Raw genomic sequence first — 15,804 nt, 5'->3', positions numbered from 1 at the left:
CTCCCTAGGGCCAGCTCCCCCGCTGACCCCAGTAGGCACCCCCGTCCTCTGGTACCCACCAAGGCAAGGGAGCCCAGGTCCATCCAGACCGGGCCTACGGTAGCACTGCCAAGCCCCACAGGACCCGGGGCAGCCCACCCTACCCCACCGCAGAGGAAACTGTACGCACCCCAACATTCAATCGTCTCCCAGACTACACAAGACAACAGACACCCAGGTTAAGTTTATTCTCCACCTCTCCTATGTCTCTCCCCCACCTGCAACGGAACAACCTCCCCGCCAGTTGAAGAGCCCCCCAGTTAGGCCAATGCACAAGAGGCCCCCTGCGTCAGGGCTGAGCCCCCGTGCACCCACCCGCTCACAACCTCGGTGACACACCGATGAGGACCGAAGCCCCCAAGGCCCAGCCAGAGCCCCAGCACGGAGGCGAAGCACCCCCGAACCCCAAACCCCCACGCCTGCCCCGGATCCACTCAAGGGCAGCCAGGCCACCAGGCCAGTAACCTACGTCCACCAGTACAGACCATCCTCCAGCCCCGCTGCACGCAGCCACGAGGAGAACAACCTCTAAGAGTGACCAGAGCCACTAACCAGGTTATGAACACAACCCCCGGGTTAAGCCCTCCAGGGATAACGTCTCTAGGGGTCCTCCAGGCACCCTAAGCCCGTCCCAACTCCATATCAACCACAGTAGCTAAGGCGGGACCAAACCACGACCCCCTACCCCCGCTAGGTGATGGAGCCGATCAAAGGAGCCCAGAGGGATTGATCTAATGTGGTGGCAGAGGCTATATCGAGACTAATGTGATCTATTAGAAGGTTTCTATATTGGCTAGAATTAAGATTATTTTTATTTTTCCAGTTCATGAGGACCGTTTTCTTGGCGATGCATAGGGCAGTAAAAACCATGTGGACTGTATTAGTTTCTGTAGTGACCTCATCCAGTTTTCCCAACAAGCATACTAAAGGGGAGGTTGGAATTTTACATTTCAGACACTTTGATAAGTCTTCACATATCTCGTGCCCAAACTTCTGCACTGGTGGACAGAACCAAAGAGCGTGAATGTTGTAATTGTCTGGTGTATTGCCTTGACAGTGTGAGCAGTTGTTGGAAGATGTAAAGCCCATCTTGAACATCCGATGACCTGTATAGTGCACTCTATGTAGTATTTTGTATTGTATTAATTGCAGACTGGGATTTTTAATCAATTTAAAGGTTTTTAAGCATACCTGAGACCAGAAGTTTTGGTCTAAGCTGACTGATAAATCTGCTTCCCACTTTGCAATAGGAAGGGATATTGATTCATCTAATTTAGAAAGTGTTCTGTATATATTGGATAATAATTTGGGGTATTTAAGAGTAAGGAAATGTGCCGCACTTGGTGGTGTTTGTAATTCAACTTGACTGAGGTTAAATTTCTTTTTTACTATGGATTTAATTTGTTGATATTCTAAAAATCTTTTCTTGTTGATCCCATATTGTGCAACTAGTCTGTCAAATGGAATAAATTCTGTTCCCTCTAATATATGTTCTAAGTATTTAATTCCTTTACAACTCCATTCTGGGAAATTAATCATATTATTGTTTTGTAATATGTCAGGGTTATTCCAGATAGGTGTACGTTTGCATGGGATTAATGAAGACTCCGTTATTTTTAGAAACTCCCACCATGCTGTCAGAGAAAAGCTGATGTTGATACTTTTAAAGCATTCATGTCTTTTGATGTTTGAGCTAATAAATGGTAGGTTTGAAATCTCTAGATCCTTGCATAGTGCCTGTTCAACATCTAGCCAGGGCTCATCTAAGAAGGTATGTTTTAACCATTCTGAGATGAACTGAAGCCTGTTGGCTAAGAAGTATTGGTGAAAATTAGGCAGATCTAATCGTCCTCTATCCTTGGTTCTTTGTAGCGTTTTTAAGCTGATACGCGGGGGTTTATCTTTCCAAAGGAATTTGGAAATATATGAATCCAGAGATCTGAACCAATCTTGTGATGGTTTGTTAGGGATCATCAAAAACAAGTAATTTATTTTTGGCAAGATCATCATTTTTATAGTGGCGACCCTTCCCATGGGTGATATGGGTAAAGATTTCCATCTAGTCAGATTGCCTTCTACTTTCTTTAGAAGTGGGATGTGGTTTAATTTAGTTAAGTCTGAAAGCTTAGGAGAAACATTAACCCTTTAGAGCCGATCGGAGCGGGAACGCTCTGTTATGCGTAACTATTTTTAAATCCCAGTAGCACTGCAACCACGTAAGCTAGCGCAAAAAATTTTTTTGCATATGAAACCGGAGGAGTTGTACTTACATCTGATGCCATCAGCTTGTCCTAGGTCACGGTTTCCTTCCACATAAAGCTTTGCAAAAACTGCATAAAAAGCGCTTGCAGGAACAAAAACATAATATTCCAGAAACACGCTTTACCGATCTGATCAGCTGTTCAAAACACTTCCTACGTTGGAATAGACGTCAGCGCGAACTTTTGCATTTCCGCCATTACCTGCCCGAAACCGGAAGTGACGTCATTTTCGCGGAAATGTAGTCTTTTTTGCGATCAGGGCCTCAGGGCCTATACTGCTCTTTTTAAAAGTTATCTTTGACTTTATGACTTTCTGTGTCGTTTCTGGGATGCTTAGGACTCATATTGCACTGCTGGAAATAGTTTATTTTGATGCATATGCTGCTTTTTTGCAAATTTGCAGTATAATATTTATTTTCGTTTTTCCTGCAGTGTATAAAAATTGGTGTATTTCAAAAATAAAACTATGAAGACACTCAAAATAATTTTCCTGTGGTGGGAAACTATTTTGTGCAACTTTTTTGTATTTACAGTTTTGAGGGATAAGACTCTTAAATTTCTCTAACTACAAATATATGTCAAAAAATCAAAAACGATTTTCAATTTTTTTGTAGTTTATTGCACTTTTTTGCAATTTATGTAATTACTATGCACTTAATGAATACATATTATTAAAATCTGGGCTATAATGGTTGTATTGATGTATAGCAACTTGAAATGCTCCCAAAAATGGCTCCACAGCATGTAAAAATATAATATAAGCTCTGCCGGACTTGGTTCTATGGTAGGTCTTAAAGGGTTAATACCTAAATATTTAATATTTCCGGATTGTAGTGGGGCAGAGGAAGAATTATGGAAGGAGTAGTTAATGGGGAGAACTGTAGATTTTGGTCAGTTAATTGAATAATCTGAAACTCTTGAAAACCAGTTTATTAGAGTAATTACCTCAGAGAGGTTGGTTTGTGTGTTTTGCAGAAAAAGCAACACATCATCCGCATAGACTGATTTTATGTTCTATGTTCTTACATTTTACATATTTGTTTTTTGTTAAGTTGCCTAATAATTATGCACAGTAATAGTCACCTGCACACACAGATATCCCCCTAAAATAGCTAAAACTACAAACAAACTAAAAACTACTTCCAAAAACATTCAGCTTTGATATTAATGAGTTTTTTTGGGTTCATTGAGAACATGGTTGTTGTTCAATAATAAAATTATTCCTCAAAAATACAACTTGCCTAATAATTCTGCACTCCCTGTAATGTATTCTGTAGAGAATGTCGAAAAAGCGTCGCAACGAAAGGTTCGAGCACCACTAATCTTTTCCACCATTTACAACTGCGCCATAAAGTGCAGTATGAAGAGTGTGTGAAATTGCGTGCTGTAGCCCAGACCGCAAAGTCTTCCGAGGTTCCTTTTTTTTTTTTTTTTTTTTTTTTTTTTTTTTTGGCCTGTCCCGTTTGGCTCTTTTGCCATCAGAATTGTTGTCTAAAGGCAAAGGAAGATGCCCAACGGATTTACTTTACCAAACTGACCATCCCAGCCTTGCCGTAATGGTCCATTTGATTCACCTTTTATTGTTTATTTTATTTTCACTTAATGAATACGGGACAGACTTGACTGGGGGAAAGAAGGGGAGAAAGAAAGAGGGAAAGAGAAACAGCTGAGAAGAGGGACGGGGGAGAAGGGCAAAAGACAAAAACCAACAGAACGGGCAGAGAAAAAAAATGCATATATCAATCACCTGGATCACCTGCTGAGAAAGAAAAAAGAAAGCAAGCAGAAGAGAACAAGAGTAATAGAATAAACAACATCACAATGATATATGGGAATATGACAGTAAATACTAAATGTTAAACATTATTGTGCAGCACATAAGATCAACAGAACACAGTGTGCTTTGAGGTAGGAGCCAAAAAGGGTGTAGTTTGTGGGTGTGATCACCCGTGTGTACACCTGTGAGCATGGACGCGCTTGTTTTTTGTTTTTTTAAAAGGTTCCTTCATGTAATAATCTGCTAGAGGGTGTGGGGGGGCCACAGCCCTGTCCTCCAGGGCGTGAAGCAGGTGTGGAGGAGATCAAAACTCCAGACATCCAGAGGCCCCCAGAACACAAGAGACCAAGGAAGACCAACAGAGGGGCAGCTGCGCCATTGTCCCGGAAAGAGCTGAGGAGAGTCCCAGATGAGGGCTCACTCAGCAGCCGCGGAGCAGAAGCCAGGGGGAGTTGCAGTGACGCGCCCGTGAGCTCCGCCGGCAGCCAGCTGCGCCTGAGTGACCGAGCCCCAGGCCGAGAGGCCGGGGGCACCCCACCTCCGAAGTGGCCCGAGCGAGCCCCAGGCTCCAGGCCCCGATAAGCGGCCGCCAAGGAGTGAGCCGGTGTGTACCTGGACGCCCATCTCCGGACACAAAGAACCACCAACGCACCGATGTCTGAGGGGGTCCGCCACTGGCAGGGGAAGTGGTGGTAGGGGGAGATAGGCCTCCAAACCTTGGAGGGCCTGAGATGTCCCCAGAGAGGTGGCGCCTGACACCCAACCTGACATATAGACACAGACATACAGGCACACACAGATACAAACATCCATTCCCACCCTCATGCTCTCATATGCACTTACTCCACACTCAACCAACGTGGAGACAGACATAAAGAGACGTTGTACACATGATCACACTCCCCAAGCGTACTCTACAAACCGGGTCTAGGTGCCCCCGCCCCTGGAGGGGGGAACTGCACCCAGACCCAGGTGGTGTTTCCCTTTTCCCTGCGGTGGGGGGAGGCAGACCGCCCCGACTCCGCAGCAGCAGGAAGGCTCCACACTCCAGACCGCAGTCGGACGGCCAACTCCTCCTCCTAGTCCTAGCCCCCCTGCTCCAGCAGGTCGCAGAGAACGGGGGTGAGAGAAGACTCCGAACCTCCCTCCACCCGCTCATTGTAATGTTGATGCATGTGTGTTCTAAGGTGCATTTAAAACCCAGGAGGGCTTGGAGCTACCTGCCAGAGAGCAGCAGGTAAGCGCATGGTCCCTCCTGCTAGCCCTCAATGTCTACGTGTATTTAAAATTGAGAGGTGGGCAATGATGCCAGGGGTGAGTAAGGAGGATAGGTGAGTAAGTGACGGAGCAGGTGAGTAAGTGACGGAAGTGACGGACAAGGTAAGCGACTCATGTTGTAACTGACGTCAGACGCCGGAGATTTTGGCGGAAAATTAAAGCAAATGGTAGTTTAGATTTGAACAAATTCATTTAAGCTTCAGCATTACCAAATACACTTATCAATTGTCTTATAACTAACACTATTTGTCTAAATAATCTCCAACACCCTGGAGAACAACGAGGAGAGTTTAGAGACTCTCCAAGATTACATCGATCAGTGCTTTCAGGATCTCGTGATGAAGAAGACCCCGTGTGCAGCTTCCCCGGCCAAAGCTGAGACGCCGTCGTCGAAAAGACAACGCCCGGCAGATTCCCCCGGCTCAACATCGCCAGCCGGCAAAGATATTGCCGACATATTGGAGTCAATCGACAAGCGATTGTCCAGTTTCGACGCAAGGCTGTCCTTGGTGGAGATTCTTCACCGAGAATTTAAATGCTTGCGAGAATCCCTGGAGTACAGCCAGCAGCAGGTGGAAACGCTTGCTGCTGAAAATGCCACGCTAAGGGAGTCGGTGAAATGTCTCACAGATAATGTTACCCAGCTCAATAGAGAAAATAAAAAAATAAAAGAAACAGTTATCGATCTACAAGCTCGTAGCATGCGTGATAATCTGGTATTTTCTGGTATTCCAGAAGCCGCTGGAGAGGACGCGGAGACCACGGTAAAAAGCTTCATCAAAACCCACCTGAAGCTGCCGGAGGACACTGTGAAGAACATCGTCTTCGATCGGGTACATCGCCTCGGCCCCATTCGGGCTACGGCCGGGAGACCACGTCCTATCGTGGCCAAATTCGGCCACTTCAAACAAAAGCAACATGTGAAAAGCCGCGGCAGGGAATTAAAAGGAACGGACTTCAGCGTGAACGACCAGTTCCCCAAAGAGATCTTGGAACGACGCAGGGTCCTCTTCCCAATCCGACGCGGCTTCATCCAGAAGGGCTCCCGCGCTGTCATCGCTGTGGACCGGCTGTACGTGGACGGACAGCTCCACCGCGACCCCAACATCACTCCGTGGCTGTATTAACCTCACACCAGATAAGAATCAGCTACACCATTTCCCTATCCACTCACACTAACTTGCATTAACATCTGTTTAACTTACCAGTATCAAATCGCATCTTAAAGTGTGATTTCATAGCAGAATTAACACCGTCACTCTCCGTCAGTGATTTAATTGGAATGTTTACGTTTTGTTTCTGTTTTTTTTTTTCTTCTCGTTTTTTTTTTTTTTTTTCCTCCTCTCTTTTCCCCCTCTTGGTTTTATGCTGCTCACCCCTGTCCTTGGTTTCTTTCTTTATTCCTTTCACTGCCTCGATCACCTGCTTCGACACTCATCCACAAACATCCTTTATTTCGACACATACGCACCATGCACTCAACGGCAGCACATTTACATCAGTCAGACAGCGCACACAGTCATATAAGATACACACACACTTAAGCCAAGCCTACTCATATTAGTAACTATGCATACACAAAGTCAGTCTCAGGGAGCATCTCGCCACACATTTTTTCTCTCTCTCCTTCTCTTTATTTATGAACAAGTGACGTATTCTCTCCACCTGTCTAAGCAACGCACACAGCATACATCCCTAGTTATACACAAACATCTATGGGTACACTGAGGTTCATTACATGGAATATAAATGGAGCTGGCTCCAGAGAAAAGAGGTTAAAAATATTTAACCAACTCAAAAAACTACAGGCAGATGTTGTCCTATTACAAGAGACCCACAGACCTCTTAGAGGTTCGAATGAACTTAAAACACCTGAGTTTCCTAATGTGTTCTCAGCTTGTTATAATTCTAGACAAAGGGGAGCAGCAATTTTAATACATAAAAATATTAATTTCACAGTACTCGATACAGTTATAGATCCAGAGGGCAGATTCTTAATCATTAAACTATCTATACGTGATAAAAAGCTATGTATTGCAAGTGTATATGGTCCAAATGTTGATGATCCCTCATTCTTTCACGGTTTTTTCAGTGCACTCTCTGAACACTTAGATGGCACACTTGTTCTTGGAGGTGACCTCAACCTTGGACTAAATGAAGACATGGATAGGCTCAATACAGCGGGAACTCAGCGTAATTGGCAGTCCACAAATATAATCAAACAGTATATGAGCGACTTTGGTCTTTGCGATGCATGGCGCTCCCTTCACCCCACCAGTAAGGAATATACTTTTTTCTCACATGTCCATCACTCCTACTCTCGTCTGGATTATTTTTTGGTCAGCAGCTCACTGCTGAACGACATTTCAGACACTGAGATTCATCCTATAGCTGTCAGCGATCATGGTCCTGTATCTTTAACACTAATGCACAAGAATAATACTACGCCAAGAAAAAACTGGAGATTTAATATATCACTACTTAAAGATGAAGACTTTATTAAATATTTTAAAAAAGAGTGGACTTCATATTTGAACTATAATGACACTCCCGAAACATCAGCTTCTGTTCTATGGGAAGCAGGGAAAGCTGTGATGAGAGGTAAAATAATTTCTTTCTCATCACATAAAAAGAAAAAAGAAAACAAAAATATTCAGGAATTAGAAAAAAACATCAAATCACTAGAAGAAGCCTACGCGTCCCACCAAGATCAGGAAACATTGAACAAAATACGCAAAACAAAACTAGAATTAAATGAGATAATTGATAAAAAAACAAAATTCTTAGTACAAAGACTACGCCTACAAAATTATGAACATGGTAATAAATCCGGTCAATTTCTAGCAAACCAGCTAAAAATAAATAAAGAAAAAACAACTATATGTGCTGTTCAAGATTCATCTGGGAACACAATATATGATCCGATACAAATAAACAACATTTTCAGGGATTTCTATAAAACGTTGTATTCACCACAAATAAACCCATCTAAAAAAGAAATTGATCAGTTTTTGGACAACATAACTCTTCCAAAATTATTGGACACTCAAGCAATGGCACTGGATTCACCACTGACACCAGGTGAACTCCAGGAAGCCCTGATAAGTATGCACAATAATAAGGCTCCAGGTCCAGATGGCTTTCCTGCAGAATTCTACAAAGAATTCTGGTCGATTCTAGCACCAGTTTTCTACAGAACGTTGTTGGAAATTAAAGAAAAGGGCAGACTTCCATCAAAAATGAATTCTGCAAACATTAATCTCCTGCTAAAACCAGGCAAAGACCCTGTATATCCCTCAAGCTATCGTCCAATATCCCTTATAAATGTAGACCTTAAAATAATCTGCAAAGCTCTCTCAAAGAGACTGGAGAAAATAACCCCCCTCTTAATTCATCCTGACCAAACTGGTTTCATAAAAGGTAGGCACTCATCAACAAATACACGTAGATTACTTAATTTGATAGACTACTCATACAGTAAAAACCTAGAAACTACAATATTCTCTTTAGACGCAGAAAAAGTATTTGACAGAGTTAACTGGAAATTTCTATTTGCAACTTTACACAAATTTGGTTTTGGATCCTCTTTCATAAACTGGTTAAAAATATTATATAATTCCCCAACAGCTTGTGTTAGAACAAATGACCAGACATCCTCCAGCTTCTGTCTCTTGAGGGGCACCAGGCAGGGATGCCCACTCTCCCCTTCACTATTTGCAATTTTTATTGAACCACTAGCAGCAGCAATTAGACAGAATTCAGTAATTAAGGGCATAAAATGCAAGAACGTGGAACATAAAATCAGCCTTTATGCGGATGATGTGTTACTCTTTCTCCAAAATTCACAAACCAATATCTCTGGGGTGATTGAATTGATAAACTCTTTTGCAAGAATATCAGATTACTCAATTAACTGGTCAAAATCTACAGTCCTACCGATTAATTGCTCCTTCCATAATTCCTCTTCTACACCACTGCAATCGGGAAATATAAAATATTTAGGTATTAATGTTTCTCCCAAGCTTGCAGATCTAACTAAATTAAACCATATCCCACTTTTAAAGAAGGTAGAAGATGATCTGGCTAGATGGAAATGTCTACCCATATCACTCATGGGAAGGGTTGCCGCTATAAAAATGATGGTCTTACCAAAAATAAATTACTTATTCTCAATGATCCCAACTAAACCGCCAAAGATTGGTTCAGATCTTTAGATTCATGTATGTCCAAATTCCTTTGGAAAAATAAACCCCCACGTATAAGCTTAAAAACACTACAAAAGACCAAGGATAAAGGAGGACTAGAACTGCCTAACTTTCAGCACTACTTCTTAGCCAACAGGCTTCAGTTTATCTCAGGATGGCTAAAACACACCCTCTTAGATGAACCTTGGCTAGATGTAGAACAAGCACTCTGCAATAATCTAGAGATCTCAGACCTACCATTTATCAGCTCAAACATCCAACGACATGAATGCTTTAAAAGCATCAACATCAGCTCTTCTCTGACAGCATGGTGGGAGTTTCTAAAATTGACGGCGTCTTCATTAATCCCATGCAAACGTACACCTATCTGGAACAACCCTGACATATTACAAAACCATAATATGATAAACTTTTCAGATTGGAGTGATAAAGGAATCAAATATTTAGAACATATACTAGAAGGAACAGAATTTATTTCATTTGACGGACTAGTTACACAATATGGGATCAACAAGAAAAGATTTTTAGAATATCAACAAATTAAATCCATAGTAAAAAAGAAATTTAAACCGGGTCAAGTTGAACTACAAACACCACCAAGTGTGGTTCAATTTCTTACTCTTAAACCCCCCAAATTACTATCCAAAATATACTGAATGCTTTCTAAAACAGATGAATCAATATCACTTCCTATTGCAAAATGGGAAGCGGATTTATCAGTTAACTTAGACCTAAACTTCTGGTCTCAGATTTGCTTAAAAACCTTTCGTCTTCCGAGGTTCCTGCCGTGAAACAGACCACCTTACAACACTCATATACTCGTGCTGTGGGGGGAAATTACTAAAGCAGTGGCCTATCATATAGCTAAAGACATGGTCCCCATCTCAAATGTGGAACAAGAGGGCTTTATACAGCTGCTAAAAACTCTTGACCGAAGATACCAGTTACCTAGCCGGAAATACTTCACCAGAGAAGCACTGCCAAAAATGTATACTGAAGTTAGACAGAGTCTCGCTGCCCAGCTCACCAAAGTGTCTCACTTCGCACTGACAACCGACATGTGGTCCAGCAGGACGTGCGAGCCATATATGAGTGTGACTATAGATTTCATGGAAGACTGGGAACTGAAAACTGCCTGTCTCCAGACCAGCTACTTTCCTCAAGACCACACCGGAGAGCATATAGCTGAAGCCCTGCAGGATGTGCTCAAAACCTGGAAGCTCAACCCGACAGCACTGGTTGCTATAACAGCTGACAACGGGGCTAATATTGTCAAGGCGGTTCAACTGAACAAGTGGCCGAGGATCCAGTGTTTTGGTCACAGGCTTCATCTGGCCATTGGTAAGTGCAATACTGAATTTGTTGATTTGAAAAAAAAAACGCTAATAAATGAAAAGTGTATAGAGTCTCTTGTAGAGCTAAACATGCCTATGGACCACAAGACAAATATTTTTATAAGTCATAGCCAGCATATACATCTATCACTTAGAAATCGAAAGTTAGTTGAATAAATAAATAAACTATCCCTATTAAATCCAATAAACGTATTGGGGTGTATTTGTCTTTGTATTAGATTGAGTTGTGACACTAAATGAGGACCACAGCTGAGACAAGACAGGGATACATTTTTAAATACATAGTGAGATTAAAAGGTGTTTAAAAAAAAAAAAAAAATACATGTTCTAATCATTTGGTGATCTGGTGATTTTACCAAGATAGTTTAACTAGAACCATTTCTAGGTTATACAATACACGACACATTTTGCAAATATTGTTAAGTCTTATGCATCACATTCTATACAACTGAGATGGATGTTAATTTGCCTTTGAGTGATTTGCATCTTAACATAACAATTAAAGTGATTTTAAAAGTTTGTATTTTGTGTGTCACAGGACATGCTATGGATGATGCTCACATTACCCGGGCTATTTCTCTGTGTAAGAAAGTCGTCAGCAGCTTCTCCTACAGCTGGAGGAAGAGAAGAGAGCTGGCTGAAGTGCAAATACAGGTGGGTCTTCCAAGTCACCAGCTACTCACAGAGGCAACAACTCGCTGGGGATCAAGGCTTCTCATGATAGAGAGAGTTCTGGAGCAGCAAAGAGCACTTTCTAAAGTCCTCTCTGTCGACATGAAAACCAGACCTCTAGTCCCTACTTGGCAGGGCATAGAGGTCCTGGATGCAGTTCAGAAAGCTCTCAAACCCTGTCAGGACTTCACTGATGCACTTTCAGGAGAGAAGTATGTGACCTTGTCCTATGTCAGACCTGTGCTACACCTGTTTAACACTAGTCTCCTGGCACCTGGAGAGGAGGATAGTGAGCTGTGTAAATCCATCAAGACCCGCATTGTGGATTACCTCAACAATAAATATGCAGATCCATCCACCAGTGACCTGTTGGACATGGCTTCTTTTGTGGATCCACGGTTCAGGGCGAAATACATCCCTAGTGAGAAGATTAATGCACTAAAACATAAACTCATCTTGGAGGCAGAGTCTCTGCTCAGCTATCAGGGTACGTGTTTGTCTGAGCTGACTGATCCAGCCGTGCCTGAGTCTGCAGACCGAGAAGAAGCAGCAGTAGGACACACAGCTAAAAAAAAGAGATCACTGGCAAGCTTCTTCCAGCACAGCACAGCCACCAACACTGGTTTCACAAAAAGGGAAGCAATCGAATTTTCTAGCTACCTGTTGTCAGTTTGTGTAGAGAGTGATGCTGACCCTCTCAAATGGTGGGAACATGAAGTTGCTTTTCCAGCACTGAGCCTCCTGGCCAAGAAATATCTTTTTGCGCCAGCTACCGGCTCCGAACATTATTAGCAAACAAAATATCGTGATACTACGCAGTATCGATTTTTTTTCCCCACCCCTAGTACCCACATAGGCAAGGCAAATTTATTTGTATAGCACAATTCAACAACAAGGTGATTCGAAGTGCTTTACAGAGACATTAGAAACAAAAACAAATAAAAAGCATGATTTAAAATTGATTAAAACAAGCAAACAAACAAACTAACTAAACACACACATTTCACACCTGTTCGCGCGACCTGTTCGACACTTATCGTAAGGGGAGCTACCAGTCCTTCTGTGGACGAGCTACTTTCTATTTTAAATTCCCTGAATTTAAAATACTCTCTAGACCCAGTCTAGACCCAGTGGGGGAGCTACCCAGAGCTCTAATCCCACACCTGTTCGCGCGATCTGAACCCTTATCGTAAGGGGAGCTACCAGTCCTTCTGTGGACGAGCTACTTTCTATTTTAAATTCCCTGAATTTAAAATACTCTCTAGACCCAGTCTAGACCCAGCTGGGGAGCTACCCAGAGCTCTAATCCCACTTAACAAACAAACAAACAAACAAAACAGTATATAAAATCAAAACAGATAAAATCAGAACAGTAGATAAAATCAGTAGTTAATGTAAGTTTTAAAATTTAAGCTTAACTAATTAACAAACAAACAAAACAGTATATAAAATCAAAACAGATAAAATCAGAAATAGATAAGATCAGTAGTTAGTGTAAGTTTTGAAATTTAAGCTTAAAAGTGTGGATTTGGTGCTTTATTCAAATGCAGCTGAGAATAGGTGAGTCTTCAACCTGGATTTAAATAAACTGAGTGTCTCAGCTGATCTGAGGCTTTCTGGGAGTTTGTTCCAGATATAAGGAGCATAAAAGCTGACTGCAGCTTCTCCGTGTCTGGTTCTGACTCTGGGAACTGATAAAAGACCGGATCCAGATGACCTGAGGGATCTGGAAGGTTCATACTGGGTCAGGAGGTCACTGATGTATTTTGGTCCTAAACCATTCAGAGCTTTATAGACCAGCATCAGAACTTTAAAGTCTATCCTCTGACGGACAGGCAGCCAGTGTAAAGACCTCAGAGCTGGACTGATGTGGTCCACTTTTTTGGTCTTAGTGAGGACTCGAGCAGCAGAGTTCTGAATGAGCTGTAGTTGTCTGACTGATTTTTTAGATAGACCTGTAAAGATGCTGTTACAGTAATCAAGCCTACTAAAGATGAATGCATGGACTAGTTTTTCCAGGTCCTGTTGAGACATCAGATCTTTTATCCTTGAAATATTCTTGAGGTGATAGTAAGCTGATTTTGTTATTGTCTTAATGTGTTTTTCTAAGTTTAGGTCTGCATCCATCACTACACCCAAATTTCTCGCCTGGTTGGTGGTTTTTAGATGTATAGATTGAAGTTCTCTGGTGACCTGTAATCGTTTTTCTTTGGCGCCAAAGACTATTACTTCAATTTTGTTTTTGTTTAGTTGGAGAAAATTGTGGCACAACCAGTCATTAATTTCCTCAATGCATTTACCAAGAGCCTGTACAGGGCCTCGGTCTCCTGGTGACATTGTGATATATATTTGTGTGTCATCTGCATAGCTGTGGTAGTTTATTTTGTTGTTCTTTATAATCTGTGCCAGTGGCAGCATGTAGATGTTAAACAGAGGGGGCCCCAAGATGGAACATAGTGCTAAACTACTGTAACACTGCAATAATACTAATTTAATACTGCATTAAAAACACTGTAATTGTGCAGTTATAACACTCAGCTGACTGGGACACAAAAAAACACTATTACCCCCAATGACACTGCAATTATAACATTAAATGGCTATTTTAACACTAAAAGTACTAAAGCTATATGAAAGCAATAATACTACAGCTACAATACTACGAAACATTACGTAACGATACAACTTTGTTAACGATATCAGAAGATTACTGAATGGTTTGGTTTTGTACTTAATTTATGTTTTATTTTATTCCATTTACACCTGACAGAGGAATGAGCTGCTGTAAACCAAAGGCCATTTATACACAAATAACACCATGATATACCATGAAGCTGCCTGAAGATTAAATAACAGCAACATATCAATTTTCAGCATTTTTAGTTTTTCATGATCGTGTAAACAAAAATCATAAGTGAAATGAAACTCTGAATAATGGCTCAGAGCTACTCTTCGGTGCAGTAGCAGTGCTAACATGCTAACACAATTTAATGAGCAGGCTTGTTCCAAACAGTCAGACTGAACTTACAAGAATAAAATAAAAATACATACCTCACAGTAACTGCACTTGTAGAGTCTCTTTCTGGTGTGGATCTGTTGGTGTTTTCTCAGGTACTGTGGAGTTTTAAAAGTCTTCTCACACAGGTCACATTGATAAGGTCTCTCCTCAGTGTGGGTAAACATGTGGCTTTGTAAGTGTGTGTCTGTTGTAAAGTATTTGCCACACTGATCACACCAGTACACATCTTCTCCGGAGTGAATGCGTAGGTGTATATTTCGGCTCCGTAGCTGGCTGAAGGTTTTTCCACAGAAGTCACAGCTGTATGCCTTAACTCCAGAGTGGGTAACTAGATGTCTCTGTAAGCTGATCTTTTGAGTAAAAGCTTTGCCGCACTGATCACAGCTGTACGCTTTAACTCCACTGTGGACGATTTGGTGTGTTTTTAGGGCTTTCTTCCAGGAAAACGACTTTCCACACAAGTCACAGCTGAACGGTCTCTCTCCAGTGTGGATGAGCTGATGTTGTTTTAGTTTAAACTTCAAAGTAAAACCATTCCCACACTCGTTACAGGTGTATTTTTTCTCTCTCTTTCTTCTGTGAGGTTTGTCGGCCTCCTGAGAGCGCTGACTTCTCGGTCCACGTTGGTCCTGCAGTGACAGAGATACAAACAGAGGCAGTAAGTGAAATGCAGTCATTAAACAAACTGAAGCTTCAAACTCCCTCCATTAACACTAGTTTTAATCCTGAAGGTGGAATGTGGCACCAAACACCTTAAAGGTCTCTTATCCCCACCTACTGGTAGTAGTAACACATTACATCCAACCTGGTGTTAAAGATAATTAATGACTGTAAACACTCTAAAATCATGCCCATCCCTCCTGCTTGTACACAAATATTAATGCTAACACACTCAGAATAGTAATAAATGTTTACCAGGTCTGTACTTTTTTATATTTCCTGTTGCTGATTCTTATTATATAATTCTGTAATTGTCTAATTTATTCAATGATAATGAATCAAATGTAACAGTTACTAGCTTGGTTCAGTGCAGGATGATGTCAGAGTCTGATTGTAACCTGAGGGTTTTTTTTTTTTACTTTTACTCTCTACATTAAAAAAATTATATCTGTATTTTCTACTCCTTACTTTTTCAAAATAGGCTTGTTACTTCTGGTTTAAGGCATTTGAGGAGAGTTATTTCATCACTGCAGGTATC

General features: G+C 41.6%; 1 protein-coding gene across 2 annotated transcripts in view; it reads right to left on the bottom strand.

Moving 5' to 3' along the window:
- Nucleotides 1-15,804, bottom strand: part of LOC146701054 (uncharacterized) — an 85,464-nt gene that overhangs the window by 7,632 nt on the left and 62,028 nt on the right. For both annotated transcript variants that reach the window (XM_085467388.1, XM_085467389.1), the window contains exon 3: nt 14,639-15,235. In XM_085467388.1, the coding sequence (XP_085323514.1) occupies nt 14,639-15,235 (597 nt within the window). The remainder of the gene's footprint in view (nt 1-14,638; nt 15,236-15,804) is intronic.

The sequence above is a fragment of the Copadichromis virginalis genome, linkage group LG9, assembly GCF_057382275.1.
Source record: "Copadichromis virginalis isolate Kocher_CV1m ecotype Utaka linkage group LG9, C_Virginalis_male_GT1.1, whole genome shotgun sequence".
Classification (NCBI taxonomy): domain Eukaryota; kingdom Metazoa; phylum Chordata; class Actinopteri; order Cichliformes; family Cichlidae; genus Copadichromis; species Copadichromis virginalis.
The sequence above is the reverse complement of the archived record's forward strand: the minus strand, read 5'-3'. Positions and strand labels throughout refer to the sequence as shown.